Below are 20,643 nucleotides of genomic sequence, written 5' to 3'. Positions count from 1 at the left end.
CCTAAATAGATAATACATAGGTGAACTAAAACTAGAACTCAACGAATCAGATTTAATTCACCCAATAAATTCTAGGTATGTCCAACATGGGCTATTAAGTATTGTTGTTACTTGGAATGACTGGTTTGTACTTTTTTTTAAAGAGCAGTGGTGGAATGGGTTTAGTACATCATGTTCCTGTCTGAACATCCTGCAACAAAAAAACAGACTGATGTTGAAGCCCCATTTTGATGCGCGTGTGCGCGCAGAAATGTGAGAATTCTAGTCTATTATATATCGGAAACCATTATCAATATAACAATTATATTGATGTGGTGTAAGGTGAGGGGATATGACTCATATGTTATTAATACATTTCCAATCCAATGGTAGAACGGTTGCGCTGGGTGTAAATACATGATAGGGACACGCCAGCTGTTCAGTATAGTGCTGCTTTTGCACGTGCCATAACCACGCCACTCAACAGCTTGTCGCTGCACGTGAAGGAGAGAAAAGAACACACGTGTTTTGTTTGGTCACGAGTGTGGATACAAATGTATCAATGTATAATGCATCATGTTGTGCAGAGGAGAAACTGGATGCAATGCATCGTCATATAAAACGTAAGTAAGTATCCAACGTCGACAGGGATCCTCAACTAGATTCAGCCGCGGGCCATTTTTTTCTTGAGTGGGTGGTCGGGGGCGGACAATAATAAACAGTTTTTTTTTTAAAGTACACTGCAAATTAACCGCAAGAGGCCTTAACAATGGCGCTCATTTTAAGAGTAGGGACGTTCACCCCGGTGTCATGGCTAAATTCCCATCATAGCCACCTTATCACCCTCTTCATTCCTAATTGGCATATATCACTCCCCACCTGATAGCTATTGTGTGATGAGAGTAATGGCACAATCCTAGTGCATCACTGAGGTGGGTGCTACTCATTGATGTTGGGTGAGGTGGGTTTCACCCTACGACGATGTAAAGTGATTTGAGTACCTCAATTGGTAGAAAAGTGCTATATAAAATCCAGGAAATTATTATACGACCACATATGTCTATATGAGTGGGCATACTGGGGAACAGATGTTCAAAATTAAAATCAATTGGAGCTGATTTCCTGGTGTTTTTATCTCCAACAATGAAAACATGTCTTATTTTTTTTCTCAGAAAACATGGGGGGGCCAAATAAAACCACCGCCGGTTGGGGAAGCCTGGCCTACTACGATTTGATAGCCTAGTAGTTGACATTAAATGTCGCGAAGCATCATTGTCTTCGTCTCCTCCAGTTCCCAGGGTCAGTGAATGGCCATAGTCATACAGTTCCAGATCTATCTGGTTTAGCTAAATGTAGCAATAATAGGAGTCAGGAGACACAATATTGACATTCTGCACGCAATGTACAGTTATTTTCGTACGAAGGATGGAAACGGAGTGTTCCTTCAGCCAATGAGCTCCCGGTGTGTTCTACTGCTTCTGTTTTGACTGGCTAACCAGCGAGTTTTCTGTCAGCTACTTAATATTAAAAGTTACATATGTGGCCAATCCACGCCAAGTATTTTCTGAAGAGGCGTAAAGCTCATGAATAAGAAAACAGTGCTCGCAGTAGGCTATGACTGTCGGGATCTGTGGTGTTTGTTTTGACAACGTTTTAATTTGTGAAACGGGTTTCAAAGCAACAGACTGAAACACTGCTTTGACTTCATTTATCCACGGATATTGCTAACAGTGCCTGGGAAACTACACTCTAGGCGCCTCTGCAGCCTAGGTCGGATCCACAGAAATCGTTTCCTATTGTTTTGAAGAAGATTATGGACATTCCCCCACCTAATATTCTCGAAGGGGACGATGGTAAGACTAGCCTACTGGTGTCGTTGTGGATTAATTGAGAGATCCTTTCCAATGTACACATTTTGTATGTGAACTGCATAGATCTGATGTGATCGTTGACATGTTGACTGGTGTATGGAGACGTAGTAGTGCTTTTAATGAGCGTTTGTGTACCCTCAAACAACTGGACACATTTGTTAAAATCTGCCAGGTTTGATCATTATATATGACTAGTTCAATAGTTGTTCAAATGTGCCAAGTATAGAGCAGTACTCGGGAAGAAAACCCTTTGTACATTCTGATTGCTGTTCCAGTTTCCCCTGAGGCACTGAACTGAGGGAGGAAAAAAAGAACATAAAGTTCTCACACCTCCCTACTTGTCCTAGAGCACTGCAGTCAAACCATTTTTTCACATACAATATGAGTACATAATTGTCTTGCATTTGAAGGGCAATTAATATTTTTTTCACGTTCGTTTTTGCGTTTAGGGGCTGTGTTGACACGTCCAGATTTCCCCGTTGTTTATGGGTTGATGCAGCCCTCTTTTCTTTTCCCTCATTCTGTCATTTCACCACTTATTTTTTTCTACTTCTCTCCATGACATCAGACTTCTATCTTCCTTTTATTTACCACCCTGTTTGTGTTCACATGGCCGTGCAACCTTCACCCATTATCTCTCCACAGAAATAGAGAAGAAGAAGTTGTGCTCTGCCGATAATGGCGAGGCCGGTGTTGGAGGGGCCAGTGGTGGGACTGGAGGTACAGGCATTGGAGGGGTGTCCGCCTCCCTTACCCCTGCCATCTGGGAGAAGACCATCCCCTATGACGGGGAGACCTTCCACTTGGAGTACATGGACCTGGATGAGTTCCTGCAGGAGAATGGCATCCCAGTCACCCTAGAGGAGGAGCTGCAGAAGAGCCTGGCCCAGGAGGAAACCAAGGGGACAAGACCCCCTTTCACCACCTCTGACACAGAGACCGTCACACTCACCTTAGAGCCAGCTGAACAAGAGAAGGAAGAAGAAGATGGGGACGATGAAGATGCTGTGTCTGGGTTTGAAGCAGTGGAGGTTGAAGTGTCTAAAAATAAAAAAGGTACATTGTTGGGGCCCATTTGTTAAAAGCCCAGACACGGTACCACTGTAACAAATTCTACCTTTGAACTCAACATGCACATACACTGACACTGTAATAGACACTTGCAACATGCTGACACTAGATACTCCCATATTGTATACAAATGTCAAATAGACTTACCCAACGCATTCGACACCTTGCCCGAAGCACACACATGGACATGTACATGTGAAACCTCTACAGCATTAACAAATAGCAGTATTCATATAGTGCTGACCTTAGTATGTCTTAAGGAAAAAATCTAGCAAACAGTTTGAATTTTCTATTAACTATAGCCTTCAAGATTATAAGAACATACTTAACAGCTACCAAAATAAATACAAATATATACTCATCATTGAACTGACTTTGTCTCCCTCTAGAGGGGAAGTCTGCAGACCGACTCACATCCACTCCCATCGACCCGGAGGACATTGAGGTGGATATCAACTTCCAGCCGGACCCCACAGACCTGGTGCTGTCCAGCGTGCCTGGGGGTGAGCTGTTCAACCCACGGAAACACAAGTTCTCTGACGAGGACCTCAAACCACAGCCCATGATCAAGAAGGCCAAAAAGGTCTTTGTGCCCACTGAGCAGAAGGTAAGATGACCAGTGAATATTTGTTTCAGGGAGGTGATGAATGATGGAACTGGTTGTTCTGTAGTAGGATAATGAGAATGTAGCCTCTGCAATTGGGCACCAAATAATCATTGGTTGATGAAGATTGTAGTATCACTATGTTACACCAGAAAAATTAATGAGTGAGTAGTAAGCCATGAAATAAAGGGGCTTGTCTGGGATTAGGGATGTTTCCACAACACGGATTTTTTTTTTTTTAATTAAAATCCTCTGTCTCCCACAGGACGATAAATACTGGTCGAGGAGAAAGAAGAATAACGTGGCAGCCAAACGTTCACGTGACGCCCGGCGGCTGAAGGAGAACCAGATCACAGTGCGCGCTTCGTTTCTGGAGAGGGAAAATGCGGCGTTGCGGCTACAAGTGGCTGAGTTGCGAAAGGACTGTGGTCGCTGCAAGAACATCATGTCCCGATATGAAGCCAAATACGGACCATTGTAAGGGACAAACTTTATCTTTCAAGAAAAGGACCGAAAAATAAAAACACCCCCAAAACGCAGACACAAAGAGAATCTGAATTGCACTCCTTTCATGGTGAACACCGGTCACTGCGTCAAGTTCTAGATCCTTTCCAACACGACAGTGGAGGCATGGATACACACTGTCAGTGAGCCAGGCAGCAACATAGCGAGAGGTGGACATGAAGGGTTGTGGAGAGCGACTGGCTCCTACACATACAGGGACTCAATTACAGACATAACATGTATATTGTCTACTGCTAGTCAGGTCTTATCACTGGCCAGAGAAGTCAGAGAAAGGTGGTGGAGAAAAGCAGGCTTGTGAAAAGAAGCGCTTAAGTTACACACACATTTATACTGCGTATTAACGGGTTGTTTTGTGGACCAAAGCATGAACATCATCAGTGATGAGTAGTGAATATTGAAAGTTGTCCCCCTGCCCTCTTCCCACTGTTTGCAGTAACTGATTGTCTCTTTTCTCTGTTTCAAGTACTCATGCAGAGGCTCTGAAGAAGGACATGTGAACTCTTGATTTATTCATAATTGGGTAGGGGAGAAAACAATGAATAACAAAACGGACAAATTGAGGGTTGCACTTTCGTGATCGTACACAGAGGAAATAATTGATATTGGTCAGACAAAGGGCGAGATAGTGGTGTTTTCTTGTCACAGCTTTTCTATGTCTGTCTTTGTTTGTACCACACACTGAGGTGTGTGTGTGTGTGGAGAATTCTTTGTAGATAGTTTTCTCCCTGCACCACATAGATTGTGTTACCCCTGTTTTGCACTTAACCCTTCCAAAGCAACACCTTGTGGGTGAAGATTAGATATAGGGCTGGGCGGGTACTTTTTTCCTATTACGACATGACCCAAACATTTTAAGCAATTGTTTATACAAAAACTAACTCTGCTTCTAATATCTTTCCCCCAAAAAACAGTATTTTTGTTGGAAAGAGGTGTTTTAAAAAGTAGTATGGCAAGGACTGTCTTTCCTCAGTATGTTTATTGCTCATAGGTCAGGCATTTATAAGGGCCCTCACTGGTGGAGGGGTATTTCATATGTATGTTGGTTTATGTCATTGCTCACTGCAAGTAGAGGGCACTGTATATTTGTGCCTCCTGTACTTTGTCTGGGATTAAGAGTCAGTTATTTTGTCAATACCTGTGTCTTTTTATCTTAATTTACTGCTATTCCTTATGTTTGTTGAATAGCTATTATGATCAATGCTGTATTTATTCTAACAATGCATCTTGATTGATGTGCAACAATCTGTCAGATTTATATTTCTTTAGAGGAAAGTAAACAATGAACCAATGATTAAGCAGGGATCTCAATGGACAAACTGTGGTTTTTGGTTTATTTTTAACCGGTTTTCAACCAGAATTTTACAGAAATATATTTTTTTTCTAAAGACAATTTCCTATTTACCTCATCCAACACTTCCATTGTTTAATGTTCCTATCTTATTGGATACCAATAATTTTGAATGGTTGGGGTACCTATGACTATGTTGACAGGAATTGTGAGCACAAGAAAGGTTGTTTTGGTTAAGTTTGATAAAAAATGATAGGTCAAGGTACAGAGTCGACGCAGAGTTCTGTTTGTCAAGTGGCTGTGCCTCAATTGTTGCAAATACTACATAGCAGACTGTTAAGTAAAGGCACTCAATCTCTTAAGTGTCTGATGAATTTGTGTTCCTGTGCCGATCATTATGATGCATATTAGAATCATACATGTGGCAATAATATTAATTTTACTCTGCTTTGTGTCTGTAAAATAACTATGATAGACAAAATGTTGAAATGGTGCAAAGTCATGTGTGCTTCCAATTAAGTTTCCCAGTAATCCTGCTGCACGAAAATGTGTTAATGGTGTAATGTTTGCATTTGTTTTACACTAAGTGTATGTACTTATGTCTGTAAATTAAAGGATCAAAACAAATATTTACTGAATTTGCTTCAATGGAAGGCATTGCATTGTGCTGACATTCTTATCTTTTATGCTTAGGCATATAGTTGTTTAAACAGTGATTTTAAGCTTGGTGCAGAATCTTGTCAGATCGATAGACCAACATTTAGGTATGATAGTCATTTTAGTATGATATGAAGTTAAAGCTGGATCAAAGCCAGTTTGTATGTAGAAATGAAACTCCTCAAGTTGTCCCAAACTATGTTCATTTTCTTTGTAGAAATTCCTCTACAATCTACACGACAAAGTAAAAACAGGTTTTTATAAATGTTTGCACATGTGTAAAAAATGTAATAAGTATTCAAAGTACTTTGAAGCAGCAATTACAGCCTCTTCTTGGGTATGACGCTACACACCTCCAATTGGATGGGGAGCATCACTGCACAGCTATTTTCAGGTCTCCAGAGGTGTTCGATCAGGTTCAAGTCTGGGCTCTGGCTGGGCCACTGAAGGACATTCAGAGACTTGTCCCGCTGCCACTCCTGCATTGTCTTATTAAAGGGGGATAACCTAGTCAGTTGTACAACTGAAATGTGTCACTCAATCAGATTGGTGCGGGGGGCTGCCTTAATCGACATCCCTGTTTTTGGCCCCCGGGGAACAGTGGGTTAACTGACTTGCTCAGGGGCAGGACGACATATTTTTACCTTGTTAGCTCGGGGATTTGATCCATCAACCTTTCTATTACTGGCCCAACGCTCTAACCACTCGGTTACCTGCTGCTCCATATACAGAGGGTACCGGTGCGCGGGTACAGGTTAGTCGAGGTAATTTGTACATGTAGGTAGGGGTGATGTGACAATAATAAACAGCGTAGCAGCAGTGTAAAAAACAAATGGAGGGGTGGGGGGTGTCAATGTATACCGTCCGGGGGCCATTTAATGAATAGTTTAGCAGTCTTATGGCTTGGGGGTAGAAGCTGTTAAGGAGCCTGTTGGTCCTAGACTTGGAGCTTCGGTACCGCTTACTGTGCGGTAGCAGAGAAAATAGTCTATGACTTGGGTGACTGGGGTCTTTGAACATTTTGGCTGTGTGCTTAGGGTCGTTGTCCTGTTGGAAGGTGAACCTTCGCCCCAGTCTGAGGTCCTGAATGCTCTGGAGCAGGTTTTCATCAAGGATCTCTCTCTGTACTTTGCTCTGTTCATTTTTCCCTCGATCCTGACTAGTCTCCCAGTCCCTGCCGCTGAAAAACATCCCCACAGCATGATGCTGCCACCGCCATGCTTCAACGTAGGGATGGTGCCAGGTTTCCTCCAGACGTGACACTTGGCATTCAGGCCAAAGAGTTCAATCTTGGTTTCATCAGACCAGAGAATCAGGTTTCTCATCGTCAGAGTCATTTAGTGCCTTTTGTCGAACTCCAAGCGGGCTGTCATGTGCCACTCTATCATAAAGGCCTGATTGGTGGAGTGCTGCAGAGATGGTTCTTCCATCTCCACAGAGGATCTCTGGAGCTCTGTCAGAGTGCCCATCGGGTTATTGGTCACCTCCCTGATCAAGGCCCTTCTTCCCCAATTGCTCAGTTTGGCTGGGCGGCCAGAGTCTTGGTGGTTCCAAACTTCTTCCATTTAAGAATGATGGATGCCACTGTGTTCTTGGGGACCTTCAATGCTTTCAGACATTTGTTGGTACCCTTCCAAAGATCTGTGCCTCGACACAATCCTGTCTCGGAGCTCTACGGACAATTCCTTCGACCTCATGGCTTGGTTTTTGCTCTGACATGCACTGTCAACTTTGGGACCTTATATAGACAGGTGTGTGCCTTTCCAAATCATGTCCAATTGAATTGAATTGATACTGATAATCTATTATTGTGAAGAGAATTGTATTGGATTCACCGTTTGTGTACCATGTCTCAGAGGTCTGAACCAAGAGTTTAATATCAAACTCTTTCTTACATGAATATGTCACTTTGATTTGTCTTGCCTTCCAGGTCACCTACTTGGTCATCTTGCAAAATATATTATTTTCTGGAACTAGTACATGTACCCATCTCCTTAAATTATTAGAGATAGACTAATTGTTTTTGCACCCACCATGCATCATGTCTGCAATGGTCATGTCAGGTGAAATGTGTATATTTTGGGATATGAACACTCAGTTTGTTTGTTCGACCTGACGAAGACCCGTTTTGGATGTAAAAGTTGTCAGTAAAGCGGTGAATTGGGAGCTTTAACAGTGTGCTAGTATTCTTTATTAGCCCAGCACCTATGTTTTTAAGGATGTGCGTATGACCACATACTTTTCAAGCAGTTTTCAATCAATCTCAAGGATGATCAATGGAAACAGGATGCATCTGAGCTCAATTTCTAGACTCATAGGAAAGGGTCTGAACACTTAACGTAAATGTGATATTTCAGTTTTAATTTTAAATACCTTTTCACTTTGTAATTATGGGGTATTGTGTGTAGACTGATGAGGATTAAAATATATATATTTTAGAATAAGGCTGTAACGTAACAAAATGTGAAAAAAGGGAAGAGGGTTGAACACTTCCCGAATGCACTGTATATACAAGTATGTGGACACCCCTTCAAATTAGAGGATTCGGCTATTTCAGCCACACCCGTTGCTGACGTGTATATAATCAAGCATGCAGCCATGCAATCTCCATAGACAAACAGTGGCAGTAGAATGGCAGTAGAATGGCATTACGGAAGAGGTCAGTAACGTTCAACAGTGACTTTCTCATATCAAATTTCTCCAATCTAAAATCAAATCTAGAGTCGGCTTTCTATTCCGCAACAAAGCCTCCTTCACTCACGCCGCCAAACTTACCCTAGTAAAACTGACTATCCTACCAATCCTTGACTTCGGCGATGTCATCTACAAAATTGCTTCCAATACTCTACTCAGCAAACTGGTTGCAGTTTATCACAGTGCCATCCATTTTGTTACTAAAGCACCTTATACCACCCACCACTGCGACCTGTATGCTCTAGTCGGCTAGTCCTCGCTACATATTTGTCGCCAGACCCACTGGCTCCAGGTCATCTACAAGTCCATGCTAGGTAAAGCTCCGCCTTAACTCAGTTCACTGGTCACGATGGCAACACCCACCCGTAGCACGCGCTCCAGCAGGTGTATCTCACTGACCATCCCTAAAGCCAACACCTCATTTGTCCGCCTTTCCTTCCAGTTCTCTGCTGCCTGTGACTGGAACAAATTGCAAAAATCGCTACAGTTGGAGACTTTTATCTCCCTCGCCAACTTTAAACATCTGCTATCTGAGCAGCTAACCGATCGCTGCAGCTGTACATAGTCTATCGGTAAATAGCCCACCCAATTTACCTACCTCATCCCCATACTGTTTTTATTTATTTACCTTTCTGCTCTTTTGCACACCAGTATCTCTACCGGCACATGACCATTTGATCATTTATCACTCCAGTGTTAATCTGCTAAATTGTAATTATTAGCCTACCTCCTCATGCCTTTTGCACACAATGTATATAGACTCTTTTTTTCTTTTTCTACTGTGTTATTGACTTGTTTATTGTTTACTCCATGTGTAACTTTGTGTTGTTGTCTGTTCACACTGCTATGCTTTATCTTGGCCAGGTCACAGTTGTAAATTAGAACTTGTTCTCAACTAGCCTACCTGGTTAAATAAAGGTGAAATAAAAATAAAAATAAATAAAAAGCGTGGCACCATAATAGGATGCCAACTTTCCAATAAGTCAGTATGTCAAATTTCTTCCCTTAACTGCTGTTATTGTGAAGTGGAAACATCTAGAAGCAACAACGGCTCAGCCGTGAAGTGGTAGGCCACCCAAGCTCACAGAAAGGGACCGCAGAGTGCTGTAGCGCATACAAATCGTCTGTCCTTGGTTGTAACACTCACTACAGAGTTCCAAACTGCCTCTGGAAGCAACGTCAGCACAATAACTGTTCATCGGGAGCTTCATTAAGTAAGTTTCCATGGCCGAGCAGCCACACACAAGCCTAAAATCACCATGCGTCGGCATGAATGGTGTAAAGCTCAGCGCCATTGGACTCTGGAGCAGGGGAAACGTGTTCTCTGGAGTGATGAATCATGCTTCACCATCTGGCAGTCCGACGGACAAATCTGGATTTGGCGGATGCTAGGAGACCGCTACCTGCCCCAATGCATAGTGCCAACTGTAAAGTTTGGTGGAGGAGGAATAATGGTCTGGGGCTGTTTTTCATGGTTCGGGCTAGGCCCCTTAGTTCCAGTGAAGGGAAATCTTAACACTACAGCATACAATGACATTCTAGACGATTCTGTGCTTCCAACTTTTTGGCAACATTTTGGGGAAGGCCCTTTCCTGTTTCAGCATGACAATGTCCCTGCGCACAAAGCGAAGTCCACACAGAAATGGTTTGTCGAGATTGGTGTGGAAGAACTTGACTGGCCTGCACAAAACCCTGACCTCAACCCCACCGAACATCTTTGGGATGAATTGGAACGCAGACTGCAAGCCAGGCCTAATCACCCAACATCAGTGCCGACCAAACTAATGCTCTTGTGGCTGAATGGAAGCCACTCCCCGCAGCAATGTTCCAACATTTAGTGGAAAGCCTTCTCAGAAGAGTGGAGGCTGTTATAGCAGCAAAGGGGGGGACCAACTCCATATTAATGCCCATGATTTTGGAATGAGATGATTGATGAGCCGGTGTCCACATACTTTTGGTCATGTAGTGTACTTCCTATTTTGAGCTCTATCTTTGCTGTTGTAGTGTTTGCCCTTGGGCAGTCACAAGGTTATAAATGATTCCTTTTATTTTATTTTGAAACATCTTGTAAAATACTAAATATCTATTTAGAAATGAACTGGACGTTAGCTTTTTGTGATGTCAGATGTTTGTTTTTGGTTCCTTATGTTACACGTGTTTCAGGATAATGAAGTCTTCTCAATGAGGTGGTGGGGACTGAATTGTTTCTTTTTACATGGTTCATGAATACAATTACAGTTACTTCCGACCAGATCTGCATAGAAAACTGTTATAAAAGATACCAACTCCAGGCTGAAACAGCCCTTCACAATACAAACAGCCAAGGTCATCCTAAAAGAATAGCCTCTTTGTATGTAGAAAACAGTCCAAAGAAAATTATAACGGTCTCTTTTAACAGCTATAATACTCCTGATAGGATAAATATTACTTTGAGGGCATTTCAAACTTTACCTGTCAAGTGCATTTTTTTCAACTCTTAAATAAAGAATCATTTCCTGTTGTGATTTTTAATCTGTATGTACCCATGTATGGGATATGTATCATGTATATTAATGAAGTGGAATTCAATGAAAGGTGAGCCCTTGCCTTGACCTTGCCTGAACAATCGACCAACAGCAGTGATTTTTTTACCAACGCTGACAGGATGCACATTGTGATGCTGGGAGACAAACAGGGAGCACATCACTCTTCTTGCCTCATGCACACAAACACATGCGCTGTTTATCGCACACGCACACACGCGCGCACACACACACACACACACACACACACACACACACACACACACACACACACACACACACACACACACACACACACACACACACACACACACACACACACACACACACACACACACACACACACACACACACACACACACAATAGAGATTTGAGGTCCTCTGTTTCTGCTATGCCTATCCCCGTACCTCATGTACATTAGTATTCCAATGGAGTATGAGATGTTGCGTAATGATCACATCCACACACAGGGGAGCAGTGTTGCATAAACACAGCCTAAAAGACATAGAGGAGAGGGGAGAGGAGAGGGGTGGTGAGGGACGAGTGTGGAAATGCGATGGGATAGAGAGCAGAAAGGCTAAGGGGAAAAATAGGGATTTGGTGAGAGAACAGAAAGGAGAGGAAATAAAGGGAAGATGAGAGGGTGATGGAGGAGGGGAATGAGATGTGGTGAGTGGGCGGTGAGGAGATAAAGGGAAGATGAGAGGGTGATGGAGGAGGGGAATGAGATGTGGTGAGTGGGCGGTGAGGAGATAAAGGGAAGATGAGAGGGTGATGGAGGAGGGGAATGAGATGTGGTGAGTGGGCGGTGAGGAGATAAAGGGAAGATGAGAGGGTGATGGAGGGGAATGAGATGTGGTGAGTGGGCGGTGAGGAGATAAAGGGAAGATGAGAGGGTGATGGAGGAGGGGAATGAGATGTGGTGAGTGGGCGGTGAGGAGATAAAGGGAAGATGAGAGGGTGATGGAGGAGGGGAATGAGATGTGGTGAGTGGGCGGTGAGGAGATAAAGGGAAGATGAGAGGGTGATGGAGGAGGGGAATGAGATGTGGTGAGTGGGCGGTGAGGAGATAAAGGGAAGATGAGAGGGTGATGGAGGACGGGAATGAGATGTGGAGAGTGGGCGGTGAGGAGATAAAGGGAAGATGAGAGGGTGATGGAGGAGGGGAATGAGATGTGGCGAGTGGGCGGTGAGGAGATAAAGGGAAGATGAGAGGGTGATGGAGAAGGGGAATGAGATGTGGTGAGTGGGCGGTGAGGAGATAAAGGGAGCCAAGGAGTAGCTGACCAAGCATGTTAATGCCAAACATCGACACGCCATAGGAGAGCAGAGCCCAGTGGAGTCACAACAGGGAGTCATGCAAACATCTGACAGATATACTAACACAAACATATTGAGGTGATGAAATTAGGCAATATTTGTCTGGGGTCTAAGTAGAAGAGTGTGTGAGATGAGCTATTTGAGGTTTTCATATCTGGGTTGAATTATTAATCAGACTTCAATTTGTTTACATCAATATTAGAACATATTGCAATGCTATGAAATACATGTTTATTTACTACAACCTCGCGAGGGCTTTTTATACCGCAGGGGAACATAAATACTAGAAGAATTCATGATCACAAGTAGGCCAACAGACAATATTCTAAATCATTTTGTAATAATAATTTTGCCAGGATTTGTCACATTTTGACAAATTGAAAGACAAAAATGACAAGAGAACTGTATTATTTTCCATGCTTACTTTTGCAATTATTTTATTACAAACTTAAAAAAGAATCTGATACAATAAGAAAGTGCAGTAGTAAGTCCCCATCCATTCCCATGGGGGAGCACAGAAAACAGGTCATTGCATTTCAGTAGTGAAAGGTTCATATACATCTACAGGGTGTACAGATCAGATACGAAATAGGAAAATGATAACAAAATACACACAAAAGAGAAAGTACTATATTAATATATCTTACTTTTCAATTATATCCATTTATTCTTAAATGTTAAATAGAAAATACTTCTTTATTACAACAAAATATTCCAAAGTGTTAAATAAAACACATGTAGATAGAAGCAAAAGACAGAATACAAAACTCTGTTTCTCACTTTGATTCAATCCTGGTGGTAGAACAGCCTGCTTTTAGTGTGGATTTAAAAAACAAGTATTTTTAATTACAATACTTGGTGAGGATAGTGTAATCTGTTACTCATTTTTAAATGCAAGACGTATACCAACAGCCAACCACTATACTGCAACAAAACACTGTCCATCCTGTGACCAAAACACCAATGTGAAACATTTATAGTCTTCCTGTAATCCATCAGAACTTCAAGTAGAGCAGCTCCCATCCCTCAAACGTCAGTCCTCTGGCCTTCCCATTGGCAGGCGGTCAGTGACCGCAACATGGCCTCCAAGCCACCACTCAAACCTCCAGACCTGCTTTGCAGGCACAGGGAATTATATACAGCACACATCCAATTACCAAGAGTAATCTGACCATTATTTAAGCAATGGGGGGGCGGCAGCACTTTGGGATGTTCGTAGGGATTTTGGAAGCCAAACATCTCACTGAATCAACAAGCACAAAACAAAAATAGCTCTATCCATCACCAGCCTGTCCACCAGGATTGACCAGTCACTGATCATAATAAACAGCACATTCAATGACGATCCTCCTCCTAAACCTACTTGAAACTCTTGACTTGAAGAAATGTATTGGAATACTTGTGGTTTAAAAGGACTAAGACCCCCCCCCCCCCCCACACAATTGTAGTCTAAAATATGGCGTTAGTTACAGATTGCACTGGACCAGGGTCAGTGTCTGTGTGAGTAAAGACAGTCTTAGTTATGGCTATAGTAGCGGGAGCAGGGGAATGTTACCACAAAATGGATGTGAGGTGAATACTCATCAAGGATTAGACTGCAGGAAAGGGTTTTTTGCTTTCCCTCAGTCTTTGTGTGAGAATGAAATTGGCAGCCAATTGAGTCACAGTAGGACTGTTCAGGCACACAAATAAGGTTAGTGGTATAAAGCAAAGATGTATGGCACTGGACAACATGTAGATGGAATATGAATGAATAAGGGACACAATTAGTAACATATGAGCACTACTAAGGGGATTTGGTATAAATGTGGAGATTTTGGTTTAAGTGTACAAACTATGAAGGAACAGAAATCTTACAAGTTATCAGACTGCCCTTAGAAACAGACTGAAAATGATGCTGTCAGACTCTCCACCCATTGTAAACATTCATCTCTGAAGCTCTTCAAAACCCCAATTTAACAAATTACATTTACCCGTCTTTTATTGGACAAATTCTGTACAAGGTACAATCCACATTCAATACTTTATTTTATACATCTTTATTTTTATTCCCAACTTGCATATATTTAGTTATTTTTGTAAAGATAACTTCACCACATAACTAAACAAAGGAAACCTGAACATAATATATACATATTCCTACTGTTATAACATCTCGCTCTCTCAACTTTACAAATGTACTTAATTACTTTTGAAAAAAACATAGGAAAAATATAGAAAATTTAAAATAAATTACAAATGTAAAAATGACCCCTTCCCTCACAACCATTACATTTATAAAGAGATCTTCCCCTCCCAACCCCTGGATGGAAAGATAAACAAACAGTTTGAATGACGCGCATATGACCGACAATCACAGCAATTACCAGTGTACTTATGTTAGCTTATACACAGATGTTAACATGGCACAATCTATAAAACATTCAGATGGATAGGGACACTCCCCCCTTCTATCCAAATACAAATCTCATTGGAACAGAACCAACATTTCTTAGCAGATGCAGCTGGAACATAATTGGCCAATAAGAAGAAAAAAATCATGTTTAGCGCCTTACATGACTAGGGGGGAGGGGGGGTGTCACATGGCATCTATAGCCCAATAATATAAAGTGCTGGATGGCTCAAAAGGAAAGGTGGGGGCTGCCTGAACCCTGGTGACAATTACTGCCCCCTCGATTACCTTTATGGAGCCAGGGTATCACCACCACCTACATGGGAATGATCTGACATGGCATCATAAAGTGACAAAAACACAGGTTTAGTTAACATTCATAGTCCTGGAAATTGAAAAGGAAAACAGCTTTCATTATATGATGCTGGTCTCCCACTGGAGCAGCAACTGGAACAGAGATTATTAAGGGCTTAAAGAGCAGGGGACATAGCGTGGGCCTTTGGCTGCAACGCCACTAAAGCTCTACAGAAACGTGCTCCGGGTTTTAAAGTATCAGTCTAAAGACATTGCACCCAAGATGCCAAAAAGTGTTAAAATGCCATCGATGCCCCTGCCTTGCCATCCCTTTTTCCTCTCCTTACTCCCTCCCCGTCCTCCTTTCCCTGCAGAGTAAGACCTCTCCTTCATAGTCACGCTAAGCCATTCATCACAATCCCCATTGCTTAGCAGCATCCTATTCCCCTCCAACAACGCCCGTTCACCTTCACACACTGCTGACAGATCCGGTCTGTGTGTGTGTCTGTGTGAGATTAGTACATCATTATATCCGAAGACAAAGATCAACTTGCCTCACATTCACCAAGGTTCGCTGACCTCCCTGGCAGTAATTCTTCCTGTCATGACAGATACATTTCCTCATACCCTGCACATTAAACCCTCCCTTTTCCCAAGACACTACACACAGGCTCCCTTTCTAAGCAAGTCCATGACCAGATTTCAGAGCTGATGAATGGCAAATACTGATACCTCACGCCAAACCAAATCAGACATGTTTCAAGGCTCTAGTAACAGACTCCCCACTATATTCACAATGACCACAAGCCACAGAAGAGCACATTTAACACCTGTTAGCATGAATAAGACGTCACCAAACCCGCACAAACCCCCCTGCATTTTTGGTAACTAAGGCCGAGCAGATTGCAAAGCGCGAAGCTTTCCAAAGCCATCTTACAGGACATTGGTCCCTTTTCACAGCATAACTTCCATACTGCTGTCAATAGACCAAAGCTGAAGGGCATTTTACTCTGCTGAACATTCAATGAAAATGATGCATGTGCAATAGGAGGCTGGTTACTCCTCTGGTTCGAGAAACTGAAAAAAAAAAAAAACATGAATGATATGGAAATAATCATATTGAAATATATAGTGGAGGTTGTAGTAGTAATAAAACAAATTCTACGCTGTAGTATCAGTAAGAACAATTTTCAAAAAGAAAATACTTGAGCATTACTGCCCTACTGCTGCAACAGAAATACTCATAAGAAAAGCTTAGTTGGCCAGCACCACCGGCTGGAAGGCCTGGCTGGGATATTGCAGGTTATACCCCCCTATACCCTCCACAAATGAGGGCTTCTCAATGTAAGAAATCCCACCGCTACCACCAATAATGCCAACAGCTGGACCAGGTGGGGGGCTGGAGAATGGCTCAAATGAGGGGTGGGAGTGGGCAGGGTGAGGGAGCTGGAAGGGGCTTGAGTGTGGTAGTATGGGCGGAGCATCGTTGTCAAAGTATAGGGGCCCTGGGGATGCCGGGTAAACAAACTCTTTGGCATTAGGGGAGAGCTGGCTGGGGATCTGAGCCCCCAGGGAGTGCAGGGAGACTGAGAGGGGCTTGTGTTTCAGCAGCCCTGGGGGAGAGATGTTGGTAGGGGAACGGGTGAGCATCCTCTGTTGCGGGGGCACGCCTACACTCGAGCCGCCAGCTGATCCGGAACCGCCACACTTCTTCATCTTAGTGGAGCCAAATTTTGTGGCGGCAAAACTGGCCGTGGTGAAGGTGATGGGCTGCAGCGGTAGACGGGTGCTGGGCAGTGTGGTCGTTGGCTGCTGAGAGGGGAGGTAAGGGAGTGCCCCACTTGGAGGGGAAGGTGTGGATGTGTTAGAGTGGGCCGTTGGGTTCGTGGGTGTGCTGGAGCTGGGATAGCTGAAAATCACTGGGCAGGATGAGGCCGAGAGAGGTGTGGGTGAGCTGGAGAGGGAAGGAAGCAGAACTGGAGATATCTGGGCTCCAATTGGAACAAACACCTGGGCCTCAGGGTTGAAACCTAAACTCTTGGCCTCCTCTACCTCCATGTCTCCTTTACTCACTCCACTTACTACTTCCACCATTTCGCCTTCCTCACCTAAGCCAGATGGATCCTCCAAGTACAGGACCTTAACGGCTCCATTCTCCCCGATTTGGTAGGACACCTCATAGGGGTCAATCCACACACTCAGCTCAGGGGGGACATTGGCACGCACTTCCTCTGTGTCCAGTCCACTTCTCCTGGCAGCGAGCTCCACCACTGGGTCCCTGGGGGCCCCTAGGTGCAGGCAGCGAAAGGCAGAGCCCCGCAGAGGAGCTTCAGGGTACCAGTGGCCTTCATAGCGCGACAACAGTATCCGCTCCAACTCCTCCCCGAAGAGGTCAGCACGACGACGGGGCAGTTTGTTGTACAGGTAGGACACAATGAAATTCAGAGCTACCTTTACCTCTAGCTGCATGACTGTATCTGGCCAATGCAGTCTCGATAGCCAGGTATTCAAATCAAGCCCAAAATGAGACAATACTGGAACAGTTATCTCTGGCTTGTAGAAGTCTGATGTTTTCTTCTCCACTACATGTACTGCAGGTCAGTTGAAATCCGGCAGAATCTTTAAACCTCTTCCTGGGTGGTCAACATGGACAGACTTGGTGGCCAGGAGGCCAAAACCTAGTCCAACCAGTTGTTTTCAGTTGCCAGGTAACAAGACTTGACAGGTAATGGGATGAGGAGTCCAACTGGTGGAAAAATAAAAACATGGTGTTATTTCTAGGAAGATAAAAGGCAGACCAAATAGGCTCAACAGAAGGGATAATGAGAGAGTGAATGGGTTAGCCAGCCAACATGGAGGGGAGTAACAGCTGCAGTGATCAAGGCAGAAAACCATGATAATCTGCTTCTGCCAGATGCTTCACTACTCAGGATTACACAATTAGAGAAAGTTCAAAATCAAACAGTGTAGGTGTGAGAAGGCTGTGGGTGTACAGTTCACATGTAGGCATGTTTTGCATAATGTAAATGGTAAGGTACTGGCTACAGTGCATAAAGGACACCATTTCCCACCATGCAGCACTATTAACGTCATCACAACACATGCAATACATAGTCCACCTACGCACCATAAACATTGCCCAGCAGGCAGGATTACCCAGCAAGCTAAATTTAACAACTGTATACTCGAGATCTACGAGAATATGGTTATAATGTATGCATCAAGGACGATGAATTTTATATTGTGAATCAGATTAGCTTGAAAAAATATAATTATTGATATGAGATATAGCTACTCTGTTTGCAGGCAGAACATTGCGTCGATGGCTAGAAGATGGGCAAGAACAAGATACAATACACAACCTGACTACACTTCTTATTTAAGACAGTATTTTACTTGTTAAATATGAAGCTCCTTTGAAGAGGTCTGAAACCAATTGGAGATGTTTGGCAGACGGCAAACAAACTTTCATGATCACATTTAAATCAATGATAATGAAGTTTACAGTACAGCTTCAAAAAGCATTAACCACCAGTCATTTCCCATATCCAATGTCATTCAATGTCATCCCTACAAAGCTGTTTTTTCATCTTTTCATATGCAGCTGGGACTTTATGTACAGTACAAAGTAAAACCTGTCATGTATCAAAATGGATCCTAGTTGTTAATTTTGACAATTGACCTATAATGCATACACTGTATTAGTTAAAACAACATTACTCGACCATGAACATGTTTGTTTGTCATGGTTGTGTCCTACTACTAAGTAGACTACACAAGCCAACAGTAGTTACATGACCTAATCTGATAGTTGACATTGTTTACAGTTCATCATCACCATAAAGCACACATCTGTCCACTCACTAACAACGTGGCAAGCTTATTCAAGTGAAAACTATACCTGTATATAGTAACAGAACACATTTCCCTAATAAGGACACATCCCAGTTTGTTAGAAGTGTAAGACCTTCATTTATTTACAATGCCAATTTGTAAGGAGACTAAAAGTGGTGAATGTTGCAGTCTCATGTCATTATATCGACACATGAGCAGGACTACAATAGCTCAATAATAAATTGGTCCTGCCCGAAAACAGGAAGAAATGGATTAGCTGTATATAAGAATAAACACGACTCGAATCTCAAATACGAGTTTGTGGGTCTGTCTAAAAATAAAAATAAACAGAATCTAAAATGGATGACAGAACCAATTACAGAGTCTGTTTCTCAAAAGGCAGGGCATATTTTGAGAGTCCTAAAGCCTATTTGATTAAATCATGATGCACCATCTAGCCAAATGTACGGTTATGGCAGATAAATAAAAATGTATGTCAATGCCATACATGTTTATATGCGGACGCTGTGTATACTTACTAATGCAGCTTGTGTTCAGTTCCTGCGGTTTTAATTCCCGTATTTTACATTGCATTTGAAGGTGATGTGGCTTTTCAAAGTAGTTGTTTAGAGGCAGATATAATGTGGTGTGTTAAATGGGTATTGAAACGTATTATCTTCATACGGTCTCCATTTCCACAACCTACATGATCCCAAAAACTGCCGGAGAAAACTTTAGTGTTTGACAACCTTGCGCATTTATACAGGACTATTTCGCCCACACCCCCTGTTCTATGACGTTGGTCTGAATAGGGACTACTTTCTTGATACTTTTGTAATGTACACTATCAAATAAACTCATACACTCCTATGAGAGAATAGTCGACCCTCAGTAATAAGCCTATAGTTTCAAGAATAAGTAAATCATATGAAATAGGTTACGGGTAATTGAGGATTGCAAAATTATGGTAGTTATGATTGAACATATTGGTATGAACAACGATGCTAAATAACAAAATGCATTTTCTTTATTTTTCCCCACCCATGAGCCACACAATTACATCCATGGCTCTACAAAACCAGAAAGCGAAATCCTAGTTTAGTTGGCGAACGGATATTTGTAACTCCAAGTTAGTACTGTGCCATTGCTAAAAATATAAGCGGTGATAGCAACAGAGTTCCCATTGGCTGAGAAGGGGGAGGACCCGTATTTTATTGGGCTGCAAAAGGGTGTCCAGTCAGCAAGTAAGGGATATGACGTTTTGCAGGAGTTGTGGGTAATGTCGTTCCAAACATATTGCGTTATTCACAATATTTGCTTGAATTTCCCGCTGAGACTTGTTTTGGGAAATGATTCTGCAGATAAAATTACATAAGGCTGTAAAGTTACCATGTAAGATTGGCAAGGTTTCTACTTTTTTTCTACTTTCTCCCCCAGAGTGAACCCTACTTTTCAAAAATGAATAATTGTTTTCTAACTGTTGATATAATTTTTGTATGTATTTTTATTTTATTTTATATGCTATATTTTTTAATATGCAACAACAATCTATAGCCACATAAGGAGAGTGATTAAAAAGGAAAATATTTGG

At 42.5% G+C, this 20,643-nt stretch overlaps 2 protein-coding genes across 3 annotated transcripts; one reads left to right on the top strand and one right to left on the bottom strand.

Annotated features, from left to right (window-relative positions):
* The first annotated feature begins 1,580 nt into the window (after nucleotides 1–1,580).
* Nucleotides 1,581–5,965, top strand: LOC124000239 (thyrotroph embryonic factor-like). 2 transcript variants are annotated; one of them, XM_046306466.1, is made up of 5 exons: nucleotides 1,581–1,832; nucleotides 2,496–2,906; nucleotides 3,311–3,528; nucleotides 3,791–4,002; nucleotides 4,514–5,965. In XM_046306466.1, the coding sequence occupies exons 1-5, from the start codon at nucleotides 1,793–1,795 to the stop codon at nucleotides 4,545–4,547; spliced, it is 915 nt and encodes a 304-aa protein (XP_046162422.1). In that variant the 5' UTR covers nucleotides 1,581–1,792; the 3' UTR covers nucleotides 4,548–5,965. The 2 variants fall into 2 exon arrangements, with proteins under 2 accessions (XP_046162422.1, XP_046162423.1); XM_046306467.1 differs by having other exon boundaries at nucleotides 3,791–5,965.
* Nucleotides 5,966–12,939: 6,974 nt separating this feature from the next.
* LOC123999696 (protein Tob2-like) lies at nucleotides 12,940–19,802 on the bottom strand. Its single transcript, XM_046305691.1, has 2 exons — nucleotides 19,592–19,802; nucleotides 12,940–17,964 (listed from the first exon to the last, which is right to left on the bottom strand). The coding sequence occupies exon 2, from the start codon at nucleotides 17,685–17,687 to the stop codon at nucleotides 16,473–16,475; it is 1,215 nt and encodes a 404-aa protein (XP_046161647.1). The 5' UTR covers nucleotides 17,688–17,964; nucleotides 19,592–19,802; the 3' UTR covers nucleotides 12,940–16,472.
* Nucleotides 19,803–20,643: the final 841 nt, after the last annotated feature.

This window comes from Oncorhynchus gorbuscha, linkage group LG16, assembly GCF_021184085.1.
Source record: "Oncorhynchus gorbuscha isolate QuinsamMale2020 ecotype Even-year linkage group LG16, OgorEven_v1.0, whole genome shotgun sequence".
Taxonomy (NCBI): domain Eukaryota; kingdom Metazoa; phylum Chordata; class Actinopteri; order Salmoniformes; family Salmonidae; genus Oncorhynchus; species Oncorhynchus gorbuscha.
Note: the sequence above shows the minus strand (reverse complement) of the source record. Positions and strands in the feature narration are given on the sequence as shown.

Bases quoted from the DNA above. Each gene is read 5' to 3' on its own strand.
- LOC124000239 (XM_046306466.1), top strand. From the start codon at position 1,793: ATGGACATTCCCCCACCTAATATTCTCGAAGGGGACGATG. The intron at 1,833-2,495 runs GTAAGACTAGCC...ATCTCTCCACAG, and splicing joins TATTCTCGAAGGGGACGATG to AAATAGAGAAGAAGAAGTTG. The intron at 2,907-3,310 runs GTACATTGTTGG...GTCTCCCTCTAG, and splicing joins AGTGTCTAAAAATAAAAAAG to AGGGGAAGTCTGCAGACCGA.
- LOC123999696 (XM_046305691.1), bottom strand. From the start codon at position 17,687: ATGCAGCTAGAGGTAAAGGTAGCTCTGAATTTCATTGTGTCCTACCTG.